Source organism: Amblyraja radiata, chromosome 28 (assembly GCF_010909765.2).
Source record: "Amblyraja radiata isolate CabotCenter1 chromosome 28, sAmbRad1.1.pri, whole genome shotgun sequence".
Lineage (NCBI taxonomy): Eukaryota > Metazoa > Chordata > Chondrichthyes > Rajiformes > Rajidae > Amblyraja > Amblyraja radiata.
In genome coordinates this window covers 32,069,458-32,091,874 of record NC_045983.1, presented here as the reverse complement: position 1 = coordinate 32,091,874, position 22,417 = coordinate 32,069,458, and the positions used below count along the sequence as shown (strand labels likewise).

The 22,417-nt window shown below is 48.5% G+C and overlaps 1 protein-coding gene across 2 annotated transcripts in view; it reads left to right on the top strand.

Moving 5' to 3' along the window:
- rab34 (RAB34, member RAS oncogene family) overlaps positions 1 to 22,219 on the top strand; it is a 29,057-nt gene extending 6,838 nt beyond the window's left edge. For both annotated transcript variants that reach the window (XM_033046236.1, XM_033046235.1), the window contains exons 4-11: positions 9,137 to 9,202; positions 10,722 to 10,823; positions 13,429 to 13,493; positions 15,888 to 15,939; positions 17,660 to 17,741; positions 18,121 to 18,211; positions 20,542 to 20,649; positions 21,733 to 22,219. In XM_033046236.1, coding sequence (XP_032902127.1) covers positions 9,137 to 9,202; positions 10,722 to 10,823; positions 13,429 to 13,493; positions 15,888 to 15,939; positions 17,660 to 17,741; positions 18,121 to 18,211; positions 20,542 to 20,649; positions 21,733 to 21,800 — 634 coding nt within the window. In that variant the 3' untranslated portion in view covers positions 21,801 to 22,219. The remainder of the gene's footprint in view (positions 1 to 9,136; positions 9,203 to 10,721; positions 10,824 to 13,428; positions 13,494 to 15,887; positions 15,940 to 17,659; positions 17,742 to 18,120; positions 18,212 to 20,541; positions 20,650 to 21,732) is intronic.
- Positions 22,220 to 22,417: the final 198 nt, after the last annotated feature.

Genomic DNA, 22,417 nt, shown 5'->3' with positions numbered 1-22,417 from the left:
TCTGTCTGTTTGCGAGCTGCTGGCTCTGAACCGAGTACTGAAAGTTCATTGTTTTCCAATCTGGCCCTTTGCCATCAATATTTATTTTTCATTGAACAAGATAGACTGATTCAAAAGTCAAGCACTTATTTATGCACAGTATCAATGGAACTTGGACAAGGCTATTATGTGGCGATGTTACAGATACATTAAATTATGCATCGGCCTGTCAAGATTAGGTTAGTTTAGTCAGTTTAGAGATAATGCTCGGAAACAGGCCCTTCGGCCCACCAAGCCCACGCCGACCAGCGATCCCCGAACACTTAACATGATAGTACACACACTAGGGGCCATTTACATTTATACCAACCCAATTAACCGACAAACCTGTACGTCTTTGGAGTGGGGGAGGAAACCGAAGATCTCAGAGAAAACCCAGGCAGGTCACGGGGAGAACGTGCAAACTCCGTACAGGCAGCACCCGTAGTCGGGATCGAATCCGGGTCTCTGGCGCTGTGAGGCAGCAACTCTACCGCTGCGCCTCCGTGACACTCTTGTCTGCTGCAATTGCATTAAAGGCTTTTTTTTCCTCATGTAATATAATCAGGGACCAGGTAAAATTCAAGTCTGATAAAAAAAGATAAAATTTATAATTTTGATTAAAAAATTTTGAACATGTATTTAGTGGTGAGTCATTCTGCCCAACTGGCCCACACCGGCCAACATGCCCCATCTACACTAGTCTCACCTGCCTGATTTTGGCCCATGTCTCCTTAAACCTACCCTATCCATGGACATGTCTAAATGTTTCTTAAACATTGCGATAGTACCTGCCTCAACCAGCTCGTTCCACACACCCACCATCATTTGTGTGGAAAAAAGGTCCCCTCAAATTCCCACCTCGCCCCTTAAAACGATATCCTCTCATTCTCTGGCCAAGAGACTCTGTGCGCCTACCCAATCTATTCCTCTCATGATTTAGTACAACTCTATAAGATCACCCCTCATCCTCCTGCGCTCAAAGGAATCGAGTCCTAGCCCGCTGAACCTCTCCCTGTAGCTCAGTCCCTAGAGTCCTGGCAAAATCCCCACAAATCTTCTCTGTTCCCTTTCCAACTTGACAACATCTTTCCTGTAACATTGTGGCCAGAAGTGAACACAACACTGAACAAATGTGGCCTCACCAACGTCTTATGTAACTGCAACATGACCACCCAGCTTCTATACTCAATACTCTGGCTGGCGAACGGTGCTCGATTCCCCTACTCTGGGCAGATGAACCAGCCACATTTTATTTTAGTCAGAGGGTGGTGAATCTGTGGAATTCTTTGCCACATAAGGCTGCGGAGGCCACAAGTCAGTGGATATTTTTAAAGCAGAAATAGATAGATTCTTGATTAGTGCGTGTGTCAGGGGTTATGGGCAGAAGGCAGGAGAATGGGGTTAGGAGGGAGAGAGAGATCAGCCATGATTGAATGGCGGGGTAGACTTGATGGGCCGAATGGCCTAATTCCACTATCACTTATAATATGATCTTTAAAACCAAAAGGTTGATTTGCGTGATGGTCTGTGTCTTGGATGGAGCTGTTCCCGAATAGGCCACGGATATAGCCGGTTGCAGCATATAATGGAGTGGTGAACATTTAAAGGGCCTGTCCAACTTAGCGATTTTTCTCGGTGATTGCCGGCATCACTGACTGGCGTATTAGGGTCACCGAAAGATTAAGAACATTTCAAAATCCAGCGGCGACAAAAAATAAATGTTGCGACACTTGTGACACCGTGCATCAGTACGTAGTCACGCCGCGGCTTTTCCGGTGACCTGATACCTCGCTCAATGACGCCGACAGTCGCCGAAAAAATCGGCAAGTGGGACAGGCCCTTAACAGCGATGCCGCCCATTAGTATGCATCTGGCAGAGCTCTCTCCCACAACTCGAGCTGAACATCGATGAGGCCAAATCACCGACGGACAAAGGGCCTCCTCTTAGTAAAAGCAATTACTCAGCTACTGAAGTATCTTTATCTAAAAGGATTTATTTTTTGTCAATCTGTGCGTGTGAGAAGACTTCTGATTGAAATCTAACTCTACTCCATCGAACTATCTTTAATCTGACTTCACCGGACTTTATCTTGCACCAATCGTTGTTCCATTTATCCTGTATTTCTACACTGCGGACAGCCTGAGTGTAATCGTGTCTAAGCTTTTTGCTGACTGGATAGCACGCAACAAAAAGCTTTTCTCTGTATCTCGGTACACGTGACTATAAACTCAATGAAACTCTGCCCTCTGGGTGAGATCTGACTGGGCCTCATACCTCCCTCTACCTGAAGTCTGGTCGTTCTCAACATCTTCCAACCCAAACCTGGTTGTCACTCCACACACTCTCTGACTGAAGTCTGTCTGTACTCCACACTCCCTGCCTGTTTAGTCTAGTTTAGTTTAGAGATGCAGCGCGGAAACAGGCCCTTCGGCCCACCGAGTCAGTGCCGACCAGCGATCCCCGCACACTTACACTACCCTGCACACACCAGGGACAATTGACACGTACACCAAGCTAATTAACCTACAAACCTGCACGTCTTTGGAGTGTGGGTGTAATCCGAAGATCTCGGAGAAAACCCACGGGGAGAACGTACAAACTCCGTACAGGCAGCCCCCGTAGTTAGGATCGAACCCGGGACTCTGGCGCTGTGAGGCAGCAACTCTACCTGTAGTCAGTACAACTCATACGTTTTGTTATTTATTTTATTTAAGTTTCTAGCCGTCCTTGGTGCTTTACCGACACGGGAGGTGTATAATAATTGGGTCAGAGGTGTATTGTGCCGTCTCTGTTGGTCTGGCAAAACGGATAACCCAGCAAAACTCTGACATTGGAGAGATACAGCACGGAAACGTTCCCTTTGACCCCCCCCCCCCTCCCCTCCCCTCCCCTCCAAGTCTGGTTCGACCAGCGATCACCCCGTACACTAGCCAACACATACTAGGGACAATTTTACAACTTAAGGCCCTGTCCCACTTGGCGATTTTTTCGGCGACTGCTGGCATCATTGACGGACGAAATATTCGCGGCGTGATGGCGTATCGACGCGCGGTGTTTTTTCAAGTGTCGCAACATTTTTTTTTGTCGCCCGCTGGATTTTGAAACATTCTAAATCTTTTGGTGGTGACCCCGATATGACGCCGGCAGTCGCCGAAAAAAATCGGCAAGTGGGACAGGCCCTTTACCGAGACCAATGAGCTTGCAGACCTGCACGTCTTTGGAGTGTGGGAGGAAACTGGAGCACCCGGAGAAAACCCACGCGGTCACGGGGAGAACGTACAAACTCCGTCCAGACAGCACCCGAGGTCAGGATCGAACCCGGGCCTCTGGCACTGTGAGGCAGCGACTCTACCACCGTGCCACCCTCTAGAACCAAGGGGGTCGGAAAATGGGTGTTGGACCTGTACTTACTCTTTAAAAAAAAAAACAGTTTTGATTAACGTCTGAAATGACAGCAGTTTGAAGAGCAAGGTGTCTTGATTTGTTTCCATTCTGGGTGGCATTTATCGCTCACTCCATGTCTGTCAAAGTGAGGTAACTAGAGAGGAATGTGCCAACCGTGGAGGTCCTGGCAGTGACACAGTCGAGGGGGCGGGGATAGTGAGGACAGACTTCTATTACTTTGTGCTTCACCGCCTCGGGGATTCATAATCCCTGACTGTGTGTCCCAACAAGAACACAACTCATCTGATTGTGTGAGCTGAGGATCTTCTGTATTGGAGTTTAACACATGCACTATTAGCTCCCAGCAAAGGTTGGTGGGACTTGGGAACTTTCCTTCACTTCCGCGTACGGTACGCTTGCATTGACCGATCACGGCATAGAGTGTCAGAGTCTGGAAATCATGTCCCAATCCCTCTTCACCCCTCTCCCATCGGGCAAGAGGTATAGAAGTGTGCAAATGCACACCTCCAGATTCAGGGACAGCTTCTTCCCGGCTGTTATCAGGCAACTGAACCATCCTACCAACAACTAGAGCATGGGTTTCCAACATGGGGTAAATTTACCCCTAGGTGGTACATTTCGCCTACCCAGAGGGTACATGTCTTGATTCTGGATTTGTACATGTTTTTTCTGAAATGACTGACTGTGTTTGGTTCTGGTATACCGGTATCTGTTCATCATTACTTGTTCATAAATAGGTGAAATAACATTGTTATGTGCTATTAAAGTTGCTGGGGGTAAACGGGATGGAAAAGGTTGGCGACCCCTGCACTAACGAGAGCAGACCTGAGCTATCTACATCATTGGAGACCCTCGGACTATCCTTAACCAGACTTTACTGGACTTTATCTTGCACTACACGGCATTCCCTTTATCATGTACTTGTACAGTCAATGGCTTGATTGCAAACATTCCACTGTCAGGTTAGCACACTACAATAGACAATAGACAATAGGTGCAGGAGTAGGCCATTCGGTCCTTCGAGCCAGCACCGCCATTCAATGTGATCATGGCTGATCATCCCCAATCAGTTCCCCGTTCCTGCCTTCTCCCCATATCCCCTGATTCTGCTATTTTTAAGAGCCCTATCTAGCTCTCTCTTGAAAGCATCCAGAGAACTGGCCTCCACTGCCCTCTGAGGCAGAGAATTCCACAGACTCACCACTCTCTGTGAGAAAAAGTGTTTCCTCGTCTCCGTTCTAAATGGCTTACTCCTTATTCATAAACTGTGGCCCCTGGTTCTGGACTCCCCCAACATCGGGAACATGTTTCCTGCCTCTAGCGTGTCCAAACCCTTAACAATCTTATATGTTTCAATGAGATACCCTCTCATCCTTCTAAACTCCAGAGTGTACAAGCCCAGCCGCTCCATTCTCTCATCATATGACAGTCCCGCCATCCCGGGAATTAACCTGTGTGTGTATCAGACTGAAGAAATGTCACCCATTCCTTCTCACCAGAGATGCTGCCTGTCCCGCTGAGTTACTCCAGCATTGTGTGGAATCTGAAGCTGGGACCCAATCTGAAACCTGGAGAAAGAGGGAGATAGAGAGAGGGTGGGATAGAAAGGAGAGAGAGAGAGAGAGAGAGAGATAGGGGGGAGAGAGAGAGGGGGAGAGAGAGAGGAGGGAGAGGGAGAGAGAGAGGGAGAGAGAGAAGGTGGAGAGGGAGAGGGAGAGAGAGAAGCAGAGAGGGGGGAGAGAGAGAGATAGAGGGGGAGAGAGAGAGAAAGAGGGGGAGAAAGAGAGAGAGGGAGAAAGGGAGAGAGAGAGGGGGAGAGAGAAAGAAAGAGAGAGCGAGAGGGAGAGAGAGAGGGAGAGAGAGAGAGAGAGAGAGAGAGGGAGAGAGAGAGAGAGAGAGAGAGAGAGAGAGAGGGAGAGAGAGGGAGGAGAGGGAGAGACGAGCTGAGAGTGAATCACGCCAGCGGATGCTTGTTCGTGTTCCCAGAGTATCCAGAGGCCAAGAATGAACCCCCTGTGGCCAGTTGACCAACAGCGGCAACGCACTCAAGTACTCGCTCTCTGCAGAAGCAGCCGACCAAAGCGTGATTGATACTTCAAGAATGTGCAAAGTCTTGCATTGTTGCTCCCATCCCCCACCAGCAGAGCCCCAGGCATTGTACACATGCAGGCAGATTAACCTTAAACACCTCGACATCCCTGTAGAAAGCCAGTGGGAAAATCCAGACTGTACTCGGAGAGAGAGTTGGTCAAGTGTAATAAACTCCAGTCTTTAGACTCGAGACTTTAGAGATACGGCGTGGAAACAGTGTAGGAAGGAACAGCAGTGTCAGGGGTTATGGGGAGAAGGCAGGAGAATGGGGTTAGGAGGGAGAGATAGATCAGCCATGTTCAAGAAGGAACTGCAGATGAGGGAAAATCGAAGGTAGACAAAAATGCTGGAGAAACTCAGCGGGTGCGGCAGCATCTATGGAGCGAAGGAAATAAGCAACGTTTCGGGCCTTATAACCTGAAGAAGTGCTTCGCCCCGAAACGTTGCCTATTTCCTTCGCTCCATAGATGCTGAGTTTCTCCAGCATTTTTGTCTACGATAGATCAGCCGTGATTGAATGGCAGAGTAGACTTGATGGGCCGAATGGCCTAAATCTGCTCCTATTGCTCATGACCCGATGGGTTACCCATTCCTTCTCTCCAGAGATGCTGCTGGTCCCGCTGAGTTACCCCAGCATTTTGCATCGAGCGCAGAAACAGGATCTTCTGCCCACCGACTAGACACGAAACGCTGGAGCAACTCAGCGGGTGAGGCAGCATCTATGGAGAGAAGGAATAGGTGACGTTTCGGGGGTCGAGACCCTTCTTCAGACTGAGCAAATGAGTCAGCCTCCGTGTGAAGAAGGTTCTCGGCCCGAGACATCACCTATTCCTTTCTCTCCAGAGATGCTGCCTGACCCGCTGAGTTACTCCAGCTTTTTGTGTCTATCTTCCATTGATGGATTTGTACGGGGCACGGCCCTGTGTGGAGATTTTACAGTTCGATGTTGAAGTTTGGATTAATACTTGGTTGCTAAGGTAGCTCTGTGCACAAGACCTTTGATGCAAGCTATAATATGCTTCAGGTATGGTGTAGCTAGGTAACTGGGCCTTGCAACAAACCCAGAGGCCGTTCGTTGCTAAACTGAGCTAAGGTTCAAAGAGGGGGGAGGAGGAGGACACTGTGTTTTGTTTTTTAAATGAGAAACAAAAATGCTGATTTTAAAAGTGAAAGCAGGCGCTATGCTGAAGACATTGCTAGCTGTCCCATGAATCTCACATCTGACCACAAATCAAAAAATAAATAGGTTGGGCATTACCAAAGTTGGCAGAACCTCAACATTTTTAAAAACAATTTATTACATATTTATTAAATTGCAATTTCTTTTAGGAAGGAGATGAGGAGAAAGTTCTTTAGTCAGAGGGTGGTGAATCTGTGGAATTTATTGCCACTGAAGGCTGTGGAGGCCAAGTCAGTGACTATCTTTAAGGCAGCAATGGATAGATTCTTGATTAGTACGGGTGTCAGAGGTTATGGGGAGAAGGCAGGAGAATGGGGTTAGGAGGGAGAGATAGATCAGCCATGATTGGCTGGTGGAGTAGACTCGATGGGCCGAATGGCCTAATTCTTCTCCTATTACCTATGATCTTATGACCTTATAACCTTTACTTGCCAATTACAACAAGTTGTGTAACAGCTTCCTGTGGGAAAGGTCAAAGACTATAGCGCGTAGCTTTAAGTTGAGAGTGGCTACGTTCAAAGGAGATGTCTGGGCCATGTGTTTTACACAGATGGTGGTGGGTGCCTGGAACGCACTTTGTGTTTTGCTCAAGATTCCAACATCTGCAGTTCCTTGTTTCTCCTTGCAATTTCCTGTCGTTTTCATAAGTTCAATAAATCACAGGAGCAGAATTAGGCCATTCGGCCCATCGAGTATACTCCGCCATTCAATAATGGCTGATCTATCTTCCCCTCTCATTCTCCTGCCTTCTCCCCATAACCCCTGACATCCGTACTAATCAAGACTCTGTCAATCTCTGCTTTAAAAATATCCACTGACTTGGCCTCTACAGCCTTCTGTGGCAATGAATTCCACAGATTCACCACCCTTTGACTAAAGAAATTCCTCCTCATCTCCTTCCTAAAGGTACGTCCTTTTATTCTGAGGCTGTGCCCTCTGGTCCTGGACTCTCCCCACTAGTGGAAACATCCTCTCCACATCCACTCTATCCGGGCCTTTCACTATTCGATAAGTTTCCCCCTCACCCTTCTAAACTCCAGCGAGTACATAGAAACATAGAAAATAGGTGCAGGAGTAGGCCATTCGGCCCTTCGAGCCTGCACTGCCATTCAGTATGATCATGGCTGATCATCCAACTCAGTATCCTGTACCTGCCTTCTCTCCATACCCCCTGATCCCTTTAGCCACAAGGGCCACATCTAACTCCCTCTGAAATATAGCAAATGAACTGGCCTCAACTACCTTCTGTGACAGAGAGTTCCAGAGATTCACCACTCTCTGTGTGAAAAATGTTTTTCTCATCCCGGTCCTAAAGGATTTCCCTCTTATCCTTAAACTGTGACCCCTTGTCCTGGACTTCCCCAACATCGGGAACAATCTTCCTGCATCTAGCCTGTCCAACCCCTTAAGAATTTTGTAAGTTTCTATAAGATCCCCCCTCAATCTCCTAATTTCTAGCGAGTACAAGCCGAGTCTATCCAGACGGTAGGCGGCGCGACTCTCGTCTGCAGCGGCCTCTGCAGTCCGTCTGCGTTTTTATTATTTTATGTCTATGTTTTAATGTAGTTTTTGTTATTTTTGTTGGGGTATGTTTGTGGGGGTGTGGGGGGGTTGGGGTGTGGGGGGGTTGGGGGTAACTTTTAAATCTCTCCCTGCACGGGAGACCCGACCTTTTCTTTGTCGGGTCTCCGTTGTCGTTGGGGCTGCAACGAGGAGCGGCCTCCAACAGGAAAACCGGGGGCTGTGGTGCCGACTACTCACCTCACCGTCGCGGAGCTGGCCGAGTCCGGAGCGGGTGGAGCTGTGGTGGACGCTGCTGCGACCCGACCCCCGGAGATTCGGTGGCTGCAACTGCGGGTTTGGCGGACGGTAACACCGGGAGCCCGCGGGTCCCTGGAGGGAGACCGCTTTTCGGGGCTTCCGCAGCGGCGACTTCTCCCGCCCGAGTTGCGGGGTTGAAGAGCTCCTGGAGCGGGGCCTACATCACCGCCCCGCGCGGCTTGGAATGGCCGCGGGAGTTTGCGAGCGCACGCCGGGGGCTCTAACACCAAGACCCGGTGTGCGACCTTGCATCACCCGGCGTGGCTTAAATGACCACGGGACAATCGCCATGCCCGCCGGGGGCTTTGACTTTGACTCTGACATGGGGGGGGGAGAGTGCAGTGGAGAGATAAGTTTTTTTGGCCTTCCATCACAGCAATGTGATGGATGTTTATGTAAATTATGTTGTGTCTTGGGTCTATTTGTTGTAATGTATGGCTGCAGAAACGACATTTCGTTTGGACCTCAAGGGGTCCAAATGACAATAAATTGAATTGAATATGAAAGTCCTGACATCCCAGGAATTATGAAAGTCCTGACATCCCGGGAATGTACAGGCCGACTGCTGTCAAACGTTCTTTAAGAAGGTCTCTCAAATAAATGTGTTTTTATTCCAGGTTGAAGATTTCTAAGATTATCGTGGTGGGGGATTTGTCAGTGGGAAAAACTTGTTTAATCAACCGGTGAGTATGGATGGAAAATGGTCCCATGTCTGAACATGTCTGAATATTAAATAAGGGGAATATTTCATCCCCCTCCAAATCCCACACTGATCTTTCTGTCCGAGGCCTCCTCCATTGTCAGAGTGAGGCTAAACGCAAATTGGAGGAACAGCATCTCATATTTCGCTTGGGCAGCTTACAGCCCAATGGTATGAATATTGATTTCTCAAAATTCAAGTAACCCCGGCATTCTCTCTCCCTTAATCCCTCCCCCACCCAAAGTCTTTTGTTCTCACCTCGCCCCAGCTAACAACGGCCTGTTTCATTTATCATCGATACTTTTTTCTATATCTTTCATTCATTTGTTCCATATCTCTCCACATCACCGTCTATATCTCTTGTTCCCCTCTCCCCTGACTCTCAGTCTGAAGAAGGGTCTCGACCCGAAACGTCGCCCATTCCCTCTCCAGAGATGCAATCGACAATAGACAATAGGTGCAGGAGTAGAGGCCATTCGGCCCTTCGAGCCAGCACCGCCATTCAATGTGATCATGGCTGATCATCCAACTCAGTATCCTGTACCTCAGTATCATGGCCGATCATCCACAATCAGTACCCCGTTCCTGCCTTCTCCCCATATCCCCTGACTCCGCTATCTTTAAGAGCCCTATCTAGCTCTCTCTTGAAAGTATCCAGAGAACCGGCCTCCACCGCCCTCTGAGGCAGAGAATTCCACAGACTCACAACTCTCTGTGTGAAAAAATGTTTCCTCGTCTCCGTTCTAAATGGCTTACCCCTTATTCTTAAACTGTAGCCCCTGGTTCTGGACTCACCCAACATTGGGAACATATTTCCTGCCTCTAGCGTGTCCAAACCCTTAATAATCTCATATGTTTCGATAAGATCTTGTTCCCCTTTCCCCTTACTCTCTGTGTCTGAAGAAGGGTCTCGACCCGAAACGTCACCCATTCCTTCTCTCCAGTGATGCTGCCTGTCCCGCTGAGTTACTCCAGCATTTTGTGTCTCTCTTCTGAATAAGTAACGTGGGAGGCACTGGATGAATTAGCAAAAGAACTAGGTCTATGGCAGAATTCAAAGTGCTGGAGTTACACAGAGGGCCAGACAGCATCTGTGCAGGGTATGGGCAGACGGTTTTTGAAGAAGGGTTCCGACCCAAAATGTCGTCTGCCAATTCCCTCCACAGAATCTGCTTGTCCCGCTGAGTTCTTCCAGCACTCTGTGTTTTGCTCAAGATACCAGTGTCTGCAGTTCCCTCATGTCTCTATAGGAGAGCAAGCATCTTTAATTCATTTTCGGGTTGGGGCCTCTCTGTCATAAGTATCATAAATTTACCCAATGTAATGTATCTAATTTGCATTAAGAGTCTATCAATCAATAAAAAATAAATAAAAAATAAAAAAATAAAAAAAAAATCTATCAATCTCCGTCATAAAACATCCATTGACTGCTTTTTCTCAGTAAAGTGTGAGGTGATTGGTATTTCTTGCCTCTTTATTTAATCTCTCCATTGTCCTTTCAGTTTCTGCAAGGATGTCTTTGACAAGAATTACAAGGCGACTATCGGAGTGGACTTTGAGATGGAACGGTTCGAAGTTCTGGGAGTCCCCTTCAGTTTGCAGCTGTACGTACATGGTTGAACCCTGAACGTCAGTGGTGTTCGCAGTTCCTTCACCATTGCCACAGTCATAGAGTGATACAGTGTGGAAACAGGCCCTTCAGCCCACCTTGCCAATACCAGCCAACATGTCCCATCTGCACTAGTCCCACCTGCCTGCGTTTGGCTCATATCCCTCTAATCCTGTCCTATCCACGTGCCTGTCCAAATATTTCTTAAACGTTGCGATAGTACCCGCCTCAACTTCCTCCTTCGGCAGCTCGTTCAATACACCCACCACATTTGTGTAAAAAAAGTTACCCCTCGGGTTCCTATTCAATCTTTCCCCCTTCTCCTTAAACCTATATCCTCTGGTTCTCGATTATCTGACTCGGGACAAGAGGCTCTGTGCATCTACCCGATCTATTCCTCTCCTGATTTTGTACACCTCTGTAAGATCACCCCTCATCCTACTGCATTCCAAGGTATAGAATTCCAGCCTGCTTAACCTCTCCCTGTAGCTCAGGCCCTTGAGTCCCGGCAACATCCTCGTAAATCTTCTCTGCACCCATTCCAACTTAACATCTTTCCAGAGCTGAACACCTTACAGACAAAATGCTGAAGTAACTGACGATGCTGGCCTGACCCTCTGAGTTACACCAGCATTTTGTGTCTATCTGTCTCCCCATCTCCCCAGGCCCGCAACCTTGGCGTGATCTTTGATTCCACCCTCTCCCTTGAGCCTCACATCCGCCATGTCATTAAAACCTCCTTCTTTCATCTCCGCAACATCGCCAAACTCAGACCCTCTCTCACTCCGCCTGCTGCTGAAAGACTCATCCATGCCTTCATCTCCTCCCGACTGGACTATTGCAACTCACTTCTCCTTGGCATCAGCTCCACCTACATCAACCGACTCCAACTGGTCCAGAACGCAGCCGCCCGACTCATCACCCACACCAAATCCTGGCATCACATCACTCCAGTCCTCAAAAAACTTCACTGGCTTCCCATCTCCCACCGGATCACCTACAAAATCCTGGTCCTCACCTACAAAGCCCTCCACCATCTGGCCCCCACATATCTCATTGACCTCCTCTCCCCCTACCAACCCTCACGGTCCCTCAGATCCACATCAGCCGGTCTCCTCTCCATCCACAAGTCCAACCTCCGCAGTTTTGGGGACAGAGCCTTCTCCAGGGCAGCTCCCAGGCTCTGGAACTCCCTCCCCCAACTGATCCGCAATTCCGTGTCCCTCCCCATCTTCCAGTCCCGCCTCAAGACCCATCTTTTCACCTCTGCCTATCCTTAGCCCCACGTCCCCGTCCCTTTTCATCTGTGCTTAATTGCCTCATGCTGTGTTTTGTATTGAATTCTGTCTTTACTTTGTGTACTAGTCATGTCTCTACTATTTATTTCATTCCCCTTACATGTTTTTCCTATACATGCTCAATTTTTGTAAGGTGTCCTTGAGACTCTTGAAAGGCGCCCATAAATAAAATGTATTATTATTATTATTATCTTCGGTGTAAACCAGCATCTGCAGTTCCTTCCTACACAATACTCCAGATGCTTGTTGTCGAGGTTTTGGAGAGAGAGAGTTGTGGAGTGGTACCAGGGTATGTTTTTCTCTTCCCTTCGCAGATGACACTCGACCTACTGAGATGCTGCTGCGGTTAGTTTAGGTCATAAGGTCATAAGTGATAGGAGTAGAATAAGACCATTCGGCCCATCAAGTCTACTACGCCATTCAATCATGGCTGATCTATCTCTCCCTCCTAATCCCATTCTCCTCCTTCTCCTCATAACCCCTGACACCCGTACTAATCAAGAATCTATCTATCTCTGCCTTAAATATATCCACTGAGTTGATGTGTCTATAGTTGGTGATCTCTGATCAAGGGATAGTGGCCCATTCATGGGCGTACAAGGACCTCTGCTCTATATAAACTGACCCCTGATTCATATTCAGTGACCATAAGTCAGTATTTTTACTGAACCATGAATGATATCCATTGACCTTTGAGCGACACATCTCGATGACTCATTGTGACCTATGTGACCTCTGATTAATAGCCATTGATCAATGACCTTTGACTTATTGACCCTTGACCAGTCCCCAGCTCCCAACCAGGAGTTGTCTTGCGTAGAAAGTAGGATTGGGTTCAACCTTAATGAATTTGAGGTTAAATAGGCTGACAATCTGTATAAAAGACATTTTTGTGTTTGGTCTCGAGCATCTCGGCTTCTCCTGGCACCTTAGTTTATTTTAGTTTAGAGATACAGCGCGGAAACAGGCCCTTCGGCCCACCGAGTCCATGCCGACCAGCGATCCCTGCACACCAACGCTATCCTACACACACCAGGGATAATTTACCATTTTATCGAAGCCAACTAACCTACAAACCTGCACGTCTTTGGGGTGTGGGAGGAAACCGGAGCGCCCGGAGAAAACCCACGCAGGTCACGGGGAGAACGTACAAACTCTGTGGTCGGGATCGAACCCGGGTCTCCGGCGCTGGGAGGCAGCGACTACCGCTGCACCACCGTGCCGTGTTAAGTTACATTCAGATGCAAGTGGATTGTACGTTATGCAAAATAAACCTAAAGGTCTCTTTTGATTCTCTAATAGATGGGACACAGCAGGTCAGGAGAGATTCAAGTGCATCGCATCGACATACTACAGAGGTGCTCAAGGTACATTTTAACTTCAGCCGTATCTGGTACTGTGAAAGGCGTGGGCACCTCACGATTTGTGTGGGGGGTCACGGGCATGAAAGGTAGCCCGTACATCAGAAAGTGTCTAAATTAAACATGTGCCAGGCACCCTGTGTCACCACACCGCCAATTGAAATAGATGTAGCTAATGTAAATAGGGTAGCTAATGTAACCCCACTAGGGTAGCTAATGTAACCCCACTAGGGTAGCTAATGTAACCCCACTTTTAAAAAAGGGAGGGAGAGAAAAAACGGGGAATTACAGACCAGTTAGTCTAACGTCGGTAGTGGGGAAACTGCTAGAATCAGTTATTAAAGATGGGATAGCAGCACATTTGGAAAGTGGTGAAATCATTGGACAAAGTCAGCATGGATTTATGAAGGGTAAATCATGTCTGATGAATCTTATAGAATTTTTCGAGGATGTAACTAGTAGCGGGGATAGGGGAGAACCAGTGGATGTGTTATATCTGGACTTTCAGAAGGCTTTCGACAAGGTCCCACATAAGAGATTAGTATACAAACTTAAAGCACATGGTATTGGGGGTTCAGTATTGATGTGGATAGAGAACTGGCTGGCAGGCAGGAAGGAAAGAGTAGGAGTAAACGGGTCCTTTTCACAATGGCAGGCAGTGACTAGTGGGGTACCGCAAGGCTCAGTGCTGGGACCCCAGCTATTTACAATATATATTAATGATTTGGACGAGGGAATTGAATGCAACATCTCCAAATTTGCGGATGACATGAAGCTCGGGGGCAGTGTTAGCTGTGTGGAGGATGCTAGGAGGCTGCAAGGTGACTTGGATAGGCTGGGTGAGTGGGCAAATGCATGGCAGATGCAGTATAATGTGGATAAATGTGAGGTTATCCACTTTGGTGGCAAAACCGGAAAGTAGACTATTATCTGAATGGTGGCCGATTAGGAAAGGGGGAGTTGCAACGAGACCTGGGTGTCATGGTACACCAGTCATTAAAAGTAGGCATGCAGGTGCAGCAGGCAGTGAAGAAGGCGAATGGTATGTTAGCATTCATAGCAAAAGGATTTGAGTATAGGAACAGGGAGGTTCTACTGCAGTTGTACAGGGTCTTGGTGAGACCACACCTGGAGTATTGCGTACAGTTTTGGTCTCCTAATCTGAGGAAGGACATTCTTGCCATAGAGGGAGTACAGAGAAGGTTCACCAGACTGTTTCCTGGGATGTCAGGACTTTCATATGAAGAAAGACTGGATAGACTCGGTTTGTACTCGCTAGAATTTAGAAGATTGAGGGGGGATCTTTTAGAAACGTACAAAATTCTTAAGGGGTTGGACAGGCTAGATGCAGGAAGATTGTTCCCGATGTTGGGGAAGTCCAGGACAAGGGGCCACAGTTTAAGGATAAGGGGGAAGTCTTTTAGGACCGAGATGAGGAAAACATTTTTCACACAGAGAGTGGTGAATCTGTGGAATTCTCTGCCACAGAAGGTAGTTGAGGCCAGTTCATTGGCTATATTTAAGAGGGAGTTAGATGTGGCCCTTGTGGCTAAGGGGATCAGGGGGTATGGAGAGAAGGCAGGGATGGGATACTGAGTTGGATGATCAGCCATGATCATATTGAATGGCGGTGCAGGCTCGAAGGGCCGAATGGCCTACTCCTGCACCTATTGTCTATGTTTCTATGTTTCTATGTGGGCGAATGATTATGAAGCTTTCTCTTCTGTCAGTACAGTTATTTACCGGAAATGCTCGATGCTAATTGTCGGAACATAAAACCGAGAAAATTACCCGCTTATGATCCGTAATTGGATAAAGACATCTCGAAGGCAGAAATATTTAAACATGTGACCTATTAGCTACAGGCAGTCATTTGAGTTGAGTTGTCTTTCTGTCAAGGGCCTGTCCCACTTACGCGATTTTTTTTTCGGCGACTTGTCGGTGCCCGTCATAGTCGCGGCAGGTGGCCGAAAATGTTCAACGTGTTGAAAATCCAGCGGCGACCAGAACAAGGTACGACTCTTTGGGCAACTACTCACGACCGTACAGGCGTCACCCCGCGACATGTCGACACGTGACGTCTGTATGGACCTGAGTAGTCGCCCAAAGAGTCGTACCGTTTTCTAGTCGCCGCTGGATTTTCAACATGTGTGTGTAGGATAGTGTAAGTGTGCAGGGATCGCTAGTCGGCCCGGACCCGGTGGGCCGAACGGCCTGTTTCTGCGCTGTATCTCTAAACTAAACTAAACTCCTTGTGACCTTACAGTATGAGATACTGGGGAGGGGGGCAAGGGGGGCGGGATGGTGGGAGAAATGGGGAGGTGCGCAGTAACGAGAGAGGGGGGTGTCACTTTAAATTGTCACGGTAATAATAATGACAAAAATGCAATTTTCTTTCAGCAATAATAATCGTGTTTGATTTGACTGACATCGCAAGCCTGTCTCATGTGAAGTAAGTCACCAAATGGCTCTTTGCGCTGTCACTACATAGGGAAAGCATGCTGTGATGGACCAGTACATAGACTCAGCTGCCCGACCCCTCCACCTCACACAGAGTCTGAAGGGAAACCTTCAAACCCTTATGTTTGTTCACTTTACGCAGTTGTGTTGTTAGATGTGTGATAAAATGGTGTCTGTAACCATGGCGACTCTTGTTTACTGTCTCAACTATTCTTGCATTCTTGTTGTAAGTGATAGGAGCAGGAATAGGCCATTGGGCCCATCAAGGCTACTCCGCCATTCAATCATGGCTGATCTATCTCTCCCTCCTAACTCAATTAGTATTGCGTTCAGTTCTGGGCACCATGTTATAGGAAAGATCTTGTCAAGATGGAAAGGGTACAGAGAATAGACAACAGACAATAGACAATAGGTGCAGGAGGAGGCCATTCGGCCCTTCGAGTCAGCACCGCCATTCAATATGATCATGGCTGACCATCCCCAATCAGTACCCCGTTCCTCCCCATATCCCCTGACCCCGCTTTAAGAGCCCTAACTAGCTCTCTCTTGAAAGTATCTCCTGGAAGGTTTACGAGGATATAGCCAGGACTAGAGGGCCTGAGCTATAGGAAGAGGTTGAGCAGGCTGGGTCTCTATTCCCAGGAGCGCGGGAGGATGAGGGGCGATCTTATAGAGGTGTACAAAATCATGAGAGGAATAGATCGGGTAGATGCACAAAGTATCTTGCCCAGAGTAGGTGAATCGAGGACCAGAGGACATAGGTTTAAGGCGAAGGGGAAAAGATTTAATAGGAAACTGAGGGGTAACTTTTTCACACAAAGGGTGGTGGGTGTATGGAACAAGCTGCCAGAGGAGGTCGTTGAGGCTGGGGCTATCCCAATGTTTAAAAAGTAGTTAAGACAGGTACATGGATAGGACAGGTTTGGGGGGATATGGACCAAACGCAGGCAGGTGGGACTAGTGTAGCTGGGACATGTTGGCCGGTGTGGGCAAGTTGGGCCGAAGGGCGTGTTTCCACACCGTATCACTCTAAGACTCCTGCCTTCTCCCCATAACCCCTGACACCCGAATTAATGAAGAATTGATGGTTGATAGAAATTTATTTCAGCACTGAGCGATAAAAATAACAAATCTTATCAGGTCGGGGGGGGGGGGGGGGGTACCATGTAATCCCGTGCTACCTGCTCCATGGTCAGATAGTCAGCGACTAAACCCTCTCCCCCACCTGGTTTGCCAGGTGAGGAGGGGGCTGTGGACCCCCAGCAGGACCAAAAACAAGACCCGTCAAAGGGCGGATGAGCTCCTAGCGAGCCAACGGCCACCCACACTTCAGTAGAAGTTGCGATCACTGTCGTACACGGCATTGTAAGGAACGATGATAAAACACACACACACACCAACATCCTATACTTCCAGCGGCGGAAGTCCGCAGGAACTGGAGGACGGAGATGTGTGGTGCGTCCGTCACCGTTCCCGTCGGAAACCAGCGCCACCGCGTCGCTGATGTTTACAACGATGATGAATGAATGAATGAATAAATGAATGAATGAATGAATGAATGAATGAATGAATGAATGAACAAACACTTTCACCTGTTAAATTAGACTGCTGAATAAAAAATAAAATTTGGATTTGCAACATTGCGATTGTCTTCTCCACTCCCTCCAGCACCTTCTTCATATTTGTTTCTGTGCTTTTGTTTTGATCCTCAGACAATGGTTAAAAGATGCTCTCAAAGAAAATGACCCCACCTCTGTGCTCTTGTTCCTCGTCGGGACAAAGAAGGATGTTAGTGTAAGTAGCAGTCGGCTCTGGTTTTCAGTTTCGTTCGTAGACACAGCGGGGGAAGCAGACCCTTCGGCCCATCGAGTCCGCTCCGACCAGCGAACCCCGCGCACTAGCACCAGCCCAACACACTCTGAGGATAATTCACAATTTTACCAAAGCCAATTAACCTACAAACCTGCATGTGTTTGGAGTGTGGGAGGAAACCGGAGATCTCGGGGAAAACCCCGCGCAGGTCACGGGGAGAAAACGTACAGACAGTACCCGTTGTCGGGATCGAACCGGGGTCTCTGGTGGTGTAAGCACTGTAAGGCAGCAACTCTACCGCTGTGCCACCGTGCTGCCTCTTCTGTTAACATGCTAACACATTCCTCATTGGTGCCCACAGCCTCCAGCCCAGTATTGCCTGATCGAGAAAGATGCTATCAAAGTAGCCAAGGAAATCAAAGCTGAATATTGGGCCGTGTCTTCCCTAACAGGTGAGTTCGGTTCCGTTACTTTCTTAAACGTGCTACAACTACAATCAAACAACGCAGGTCCACCACCGATTTTCCCGGCACCCTCGGTTCCAGAACCTTGCCGGATAATCCGTTTTAAAGCCGGATCAACAGAAGTCACGGCCTCCGAGAGGAGTCCAACGGTACCTGAACGTTCTGCCTAGGCCGCCAAGATACCGGCCGGCAAAGTCGGCCTCGGAAGTCGGCGATGTGAACGGATCTGCCCTGGTTCCAGAGCCCTGACCGCAGGGGGGCAGATTCCACCCGGCGATCGGCTGCGGAAGTCCCGATGAGGTCAAGATCGGCCGCCTCACCTGACCTGACATTTTCGGGGAGTCTTCTGGGGAGGGGGTGGGGGGGGGAGATATCAAGTGCGCTCTTGTGATTTTGTCCGGGTTAGAGAAGGTGCCGGATCACCAGTTGTCGGAACATCGGTACGTGAAGATCTCGGAGAAAACCCACGCAGGTCACGGGGAGAACGTACAAACTCCGTACAGACAGCACCCGTAGTCTGGTCTCTGGCGCTGCAAGCGCTGTAAGGCAGCAACTCTACCGCTGCGCCACCGTGCGATAGCTTCCCTCTATTGAAGAGAACTATGAATTTGGGAGTTGAAGACTTGCCAATGGCAGAGACTGGACCATTTGGTTGAGGGGAATATGCTGAACTTCTAGTGACAGTGTTATTTGGGAAGGCATTGCATCTGCTGGATGGTATAATCTCATCCAAATTTTTATATTTCAATAGATAATAGGTGCAGGAGTAGGCCATTCGGCCCTTCAAGCCAGCACGGCCATCATGGCTGATCATCCACAATCAGTACCCCGTTCCTGCCTTCTCCCCATATCCCCTGACTCCGCTATCATTAAGAGCCCCTGTATCCAGAAAACCGGCCTCCACCGCCCGCTGAGGCAGAGAATTCCACAGACTCACAACCCTCTGTGTGAAAAAGTGTTTCCTCGTCTCCGTTCTAAATGGCTTACCCCCTTATTCTTAAACTGTGGCCCCTGGTTCTGGACTCCCCCAACATCGGGAACATGTTTCCTGCCTCTAGCGTGTCCAAACCCTTAATAATCTTTTTTGTTTCAATGAGATACCCTCTCATCCTTCCTTTGATGGAAATTAAAGTGAGGATCAGTGTTTCGGAATTAGCTGATTTGTAAAAAGTAAATCAGCTGAGTTGTTAAACGTTCAGCTTTATTGTTAACCGCGCAAGTTCACCGGGTGGCGCTGTTGAGCCATTCACCAGCAAACGTGTTAAGTTCCACACGTCCGTCTCATCGGCCCTATCGTGGAAAATGGCAGAAACAAAATCCCTGAAGATCAATGGCACTTTATTATCGTTATAATAGCTGGGAAGTAACTGTCTCTGAACTGAACCGAATGCAATAAAAATAGAATTTCACATGTATAGCTCAGTTCATCAGGTCATAACGTCATAAGTGATAGGAGTAGAATTAGGCCATTCGGCCCATCAAGTCTACTCCACCATTCAATCATGGCTGATCTATCTCTCCCTCCTAACCCCATTCTCCTGCCTTCTCCCCATAACCTCTGACACCAGTTGCTTCCCAAAGTGCCTAGTGTGTGTAGGATAGTGCTAGTGTAGGGGGTGATCGCTGGTCGGCACGGACTCGTTGGGCCGAAGGGCCTGTTTTCCGCGCCGTATCTCTAAAGTCCGATAAAAAGTCTAAAGGAGAGCCCAGCTTTGTCCACTGGTGAATCACCATGGTGATTGGATATGTGTCGGGGAGAACCGCAGATGCTGGTTTACACTGAAGACAGACACGAGATGCTGGAGTAACTCAGCGGGTCAGGCAGCATCATCTCTGGAGAAAAGGAATAGGTGGCGTTTCGGGTCGAGACCCTTCTTCAGACTGAAAGTCAGGGAAGGGGGAACCTAGTGGTGTGAACAGGTACAGAACAAATCAGGTGACCAGGCACCGATGACCAACGAGATGTGGAGCCCACAATGGTCCATTGTTGGCTGTGGAAGAGGTGATAATGAAGGGTAGCAAACAGTGAAACTAGCAGGAGGACTAGGGTGGGGGAGGGGCGGAGAGAGAGAGCGCGCGCATGCAAGGGTTACTTGAAGGTAGAGAAATCAATGTCCAAGTGAAATATGAGGTGTTGTTCCTCCAATTTGCGTTTGGCCTCACTCTTGACAGTGGAGGAGGCCCAGGGCAGAAAGGTCAGTGATCAGATACACGTCCTGCTGTCTAAGGCATCCACGCGGCACATTCTTGCGGGCTTTGCTCTGAGGAATGGTGCCCTTCTTTTTGAAGACAAACACTCTTCCCGTCGTTGTGCGCAGGTGAAAACGTGAATGAGTTCTTCTTCCGAGTTGCCTCGTTGACCTTTGAAGCCAATGTGCTGGCTGAGCTGGAGAAGACTGGCCCACGGAGGATCGGAGACGTTGTCCGTGAGTATGGCCGTTAACTAAAGCTCAAAGGATTCCTTTTCAATGGTCGACATTCCGCTCTAGCAGTAGAGAGGGGCAATAAATAAAATATGCCCATCAATAGACAATAGACAATTGACAATAGACAGTAGGAGCAGGAGTAGGCCATTCGGCTCTTTGAGCCAGCACCGCCATTCAATGTGATCATGGCTGATCATCCCCAATCAGTACCCCGTTCCTGCCTTCTCCCCATATCCCCTGACTCCGCTATTTTTAAGAGCCCTATCTAGCTCTCTCTTGAAAGCATCCAGAGAACCGGCCTCCCCCGCCCTCTGAGGCAGAGAATTCCGCAGACACAACTCTCTGTGAGAAAAAGTGTTTCCTCGTCTCCGTTCTAAATGGCTTACTCCTTATTCTTAAACTGTGGCCCCTGGTTCTGGACTCCCCCAACATCGGGAACATGTTTCCTGCCTCTAGCGTGTCCAAGCCCTTAACAATCTTACATGTTTCAATGAGATCGCCTCTCATCCTTCTAAACTCCAGAGTGTACAAGCCCAGCCGCTCCATCCCCTCAGCGATCTGGGAATCGAGAACCTGAGGACATCGGTTTATGGTGAGGGGGGGGGGGCAGATTTTATAGAAACCTGAAGGGGCAACTTTTTCACGCAAAGGGTGGTGGGTGTATGGAAAGAGTTGCCGGAGGAGGCCGTTGAGGCAGGGACTATCACAAGGTTTTAGAAACATTTAGACAGGTTCATGGATAGGCTAGATTTAGAGGGATATGGGCCAAACGCGGGCAGGCGGGACTAGTGTAGATAGGACATATTGGTCGGTGTGGGCAAGTTGGGCCGAAGGGCCTGTTTCCACACAGTATGACAATGCACAAAGTGCTTGAGTAACTAGGTGGGCCAGGCAGCATAGCATCTCTGGAGCACAGGGAGAAGGTACAAACTCCGTACAGACAGCACCCGTGGTCAGGATGGAACCCGGGTCTCTGGCGCTGTGAGGCAGCAACTCTACCGCTGCGCCACCGTGCTTGTGAATTTATTGGTCACTATAACATCTGCATTTAGAAACACAGATTTTGTTTTTTCCCCCCTGCAGGCCTCAACAATAACGATAAAAGCCCCTATAGGCATGGGAAGAAATCCAAGCCGACCTGCTGCCAGTGAGTGGGATGGCCAACCAGACAGCTTACCTGTTGCACTAGAATTCCTACTTTAACCAAAGATTTGTCTGACGCCAGTAAAGTATTGGCTCCAGTGATCCCCTTCGTAGTAAGTCAACTTGTTAAGGCTGATGGAACATGGGGGGATTTTGCAAGGGTCCTTGCTTGTGAATTTTCCCAAATAATTGCTGTAAAAAATCACTGCCATCTTATATTAATCGCACACCTCGCTCTCTGTACCAAGGGGAAGAAATAACGGTACGATTTGCCAGCGCCTACTTTGATGTCGACCGGGTCAAATTCGTCAGTCAGTCTGTCATCAGTTTAGTTCATTGTCACGTGTACCGAGGTACAGTGAAAAGCTTTTTGTTGTTGCCTGCTAACCAGTCAGCGGGAAGACAGTACATGATCCAGGGCGGTCACGGTGGCGCTGCGATAGAGTTGCTGCCTTGCAGCGCCAGAGACCCGGGTTCGATTCCCGACTACGGGCGCTGTCTATACGGAGTTTGTACGTTCTCCCCGAGACAGCCTGGGTTTTCTTTCTCCGAGATCTCCGGTTTCCTCCCACACCCCAAAGACGTAGAGGTCTGTAGGTTAATTGGCTTGGTATAAGTGTAAATT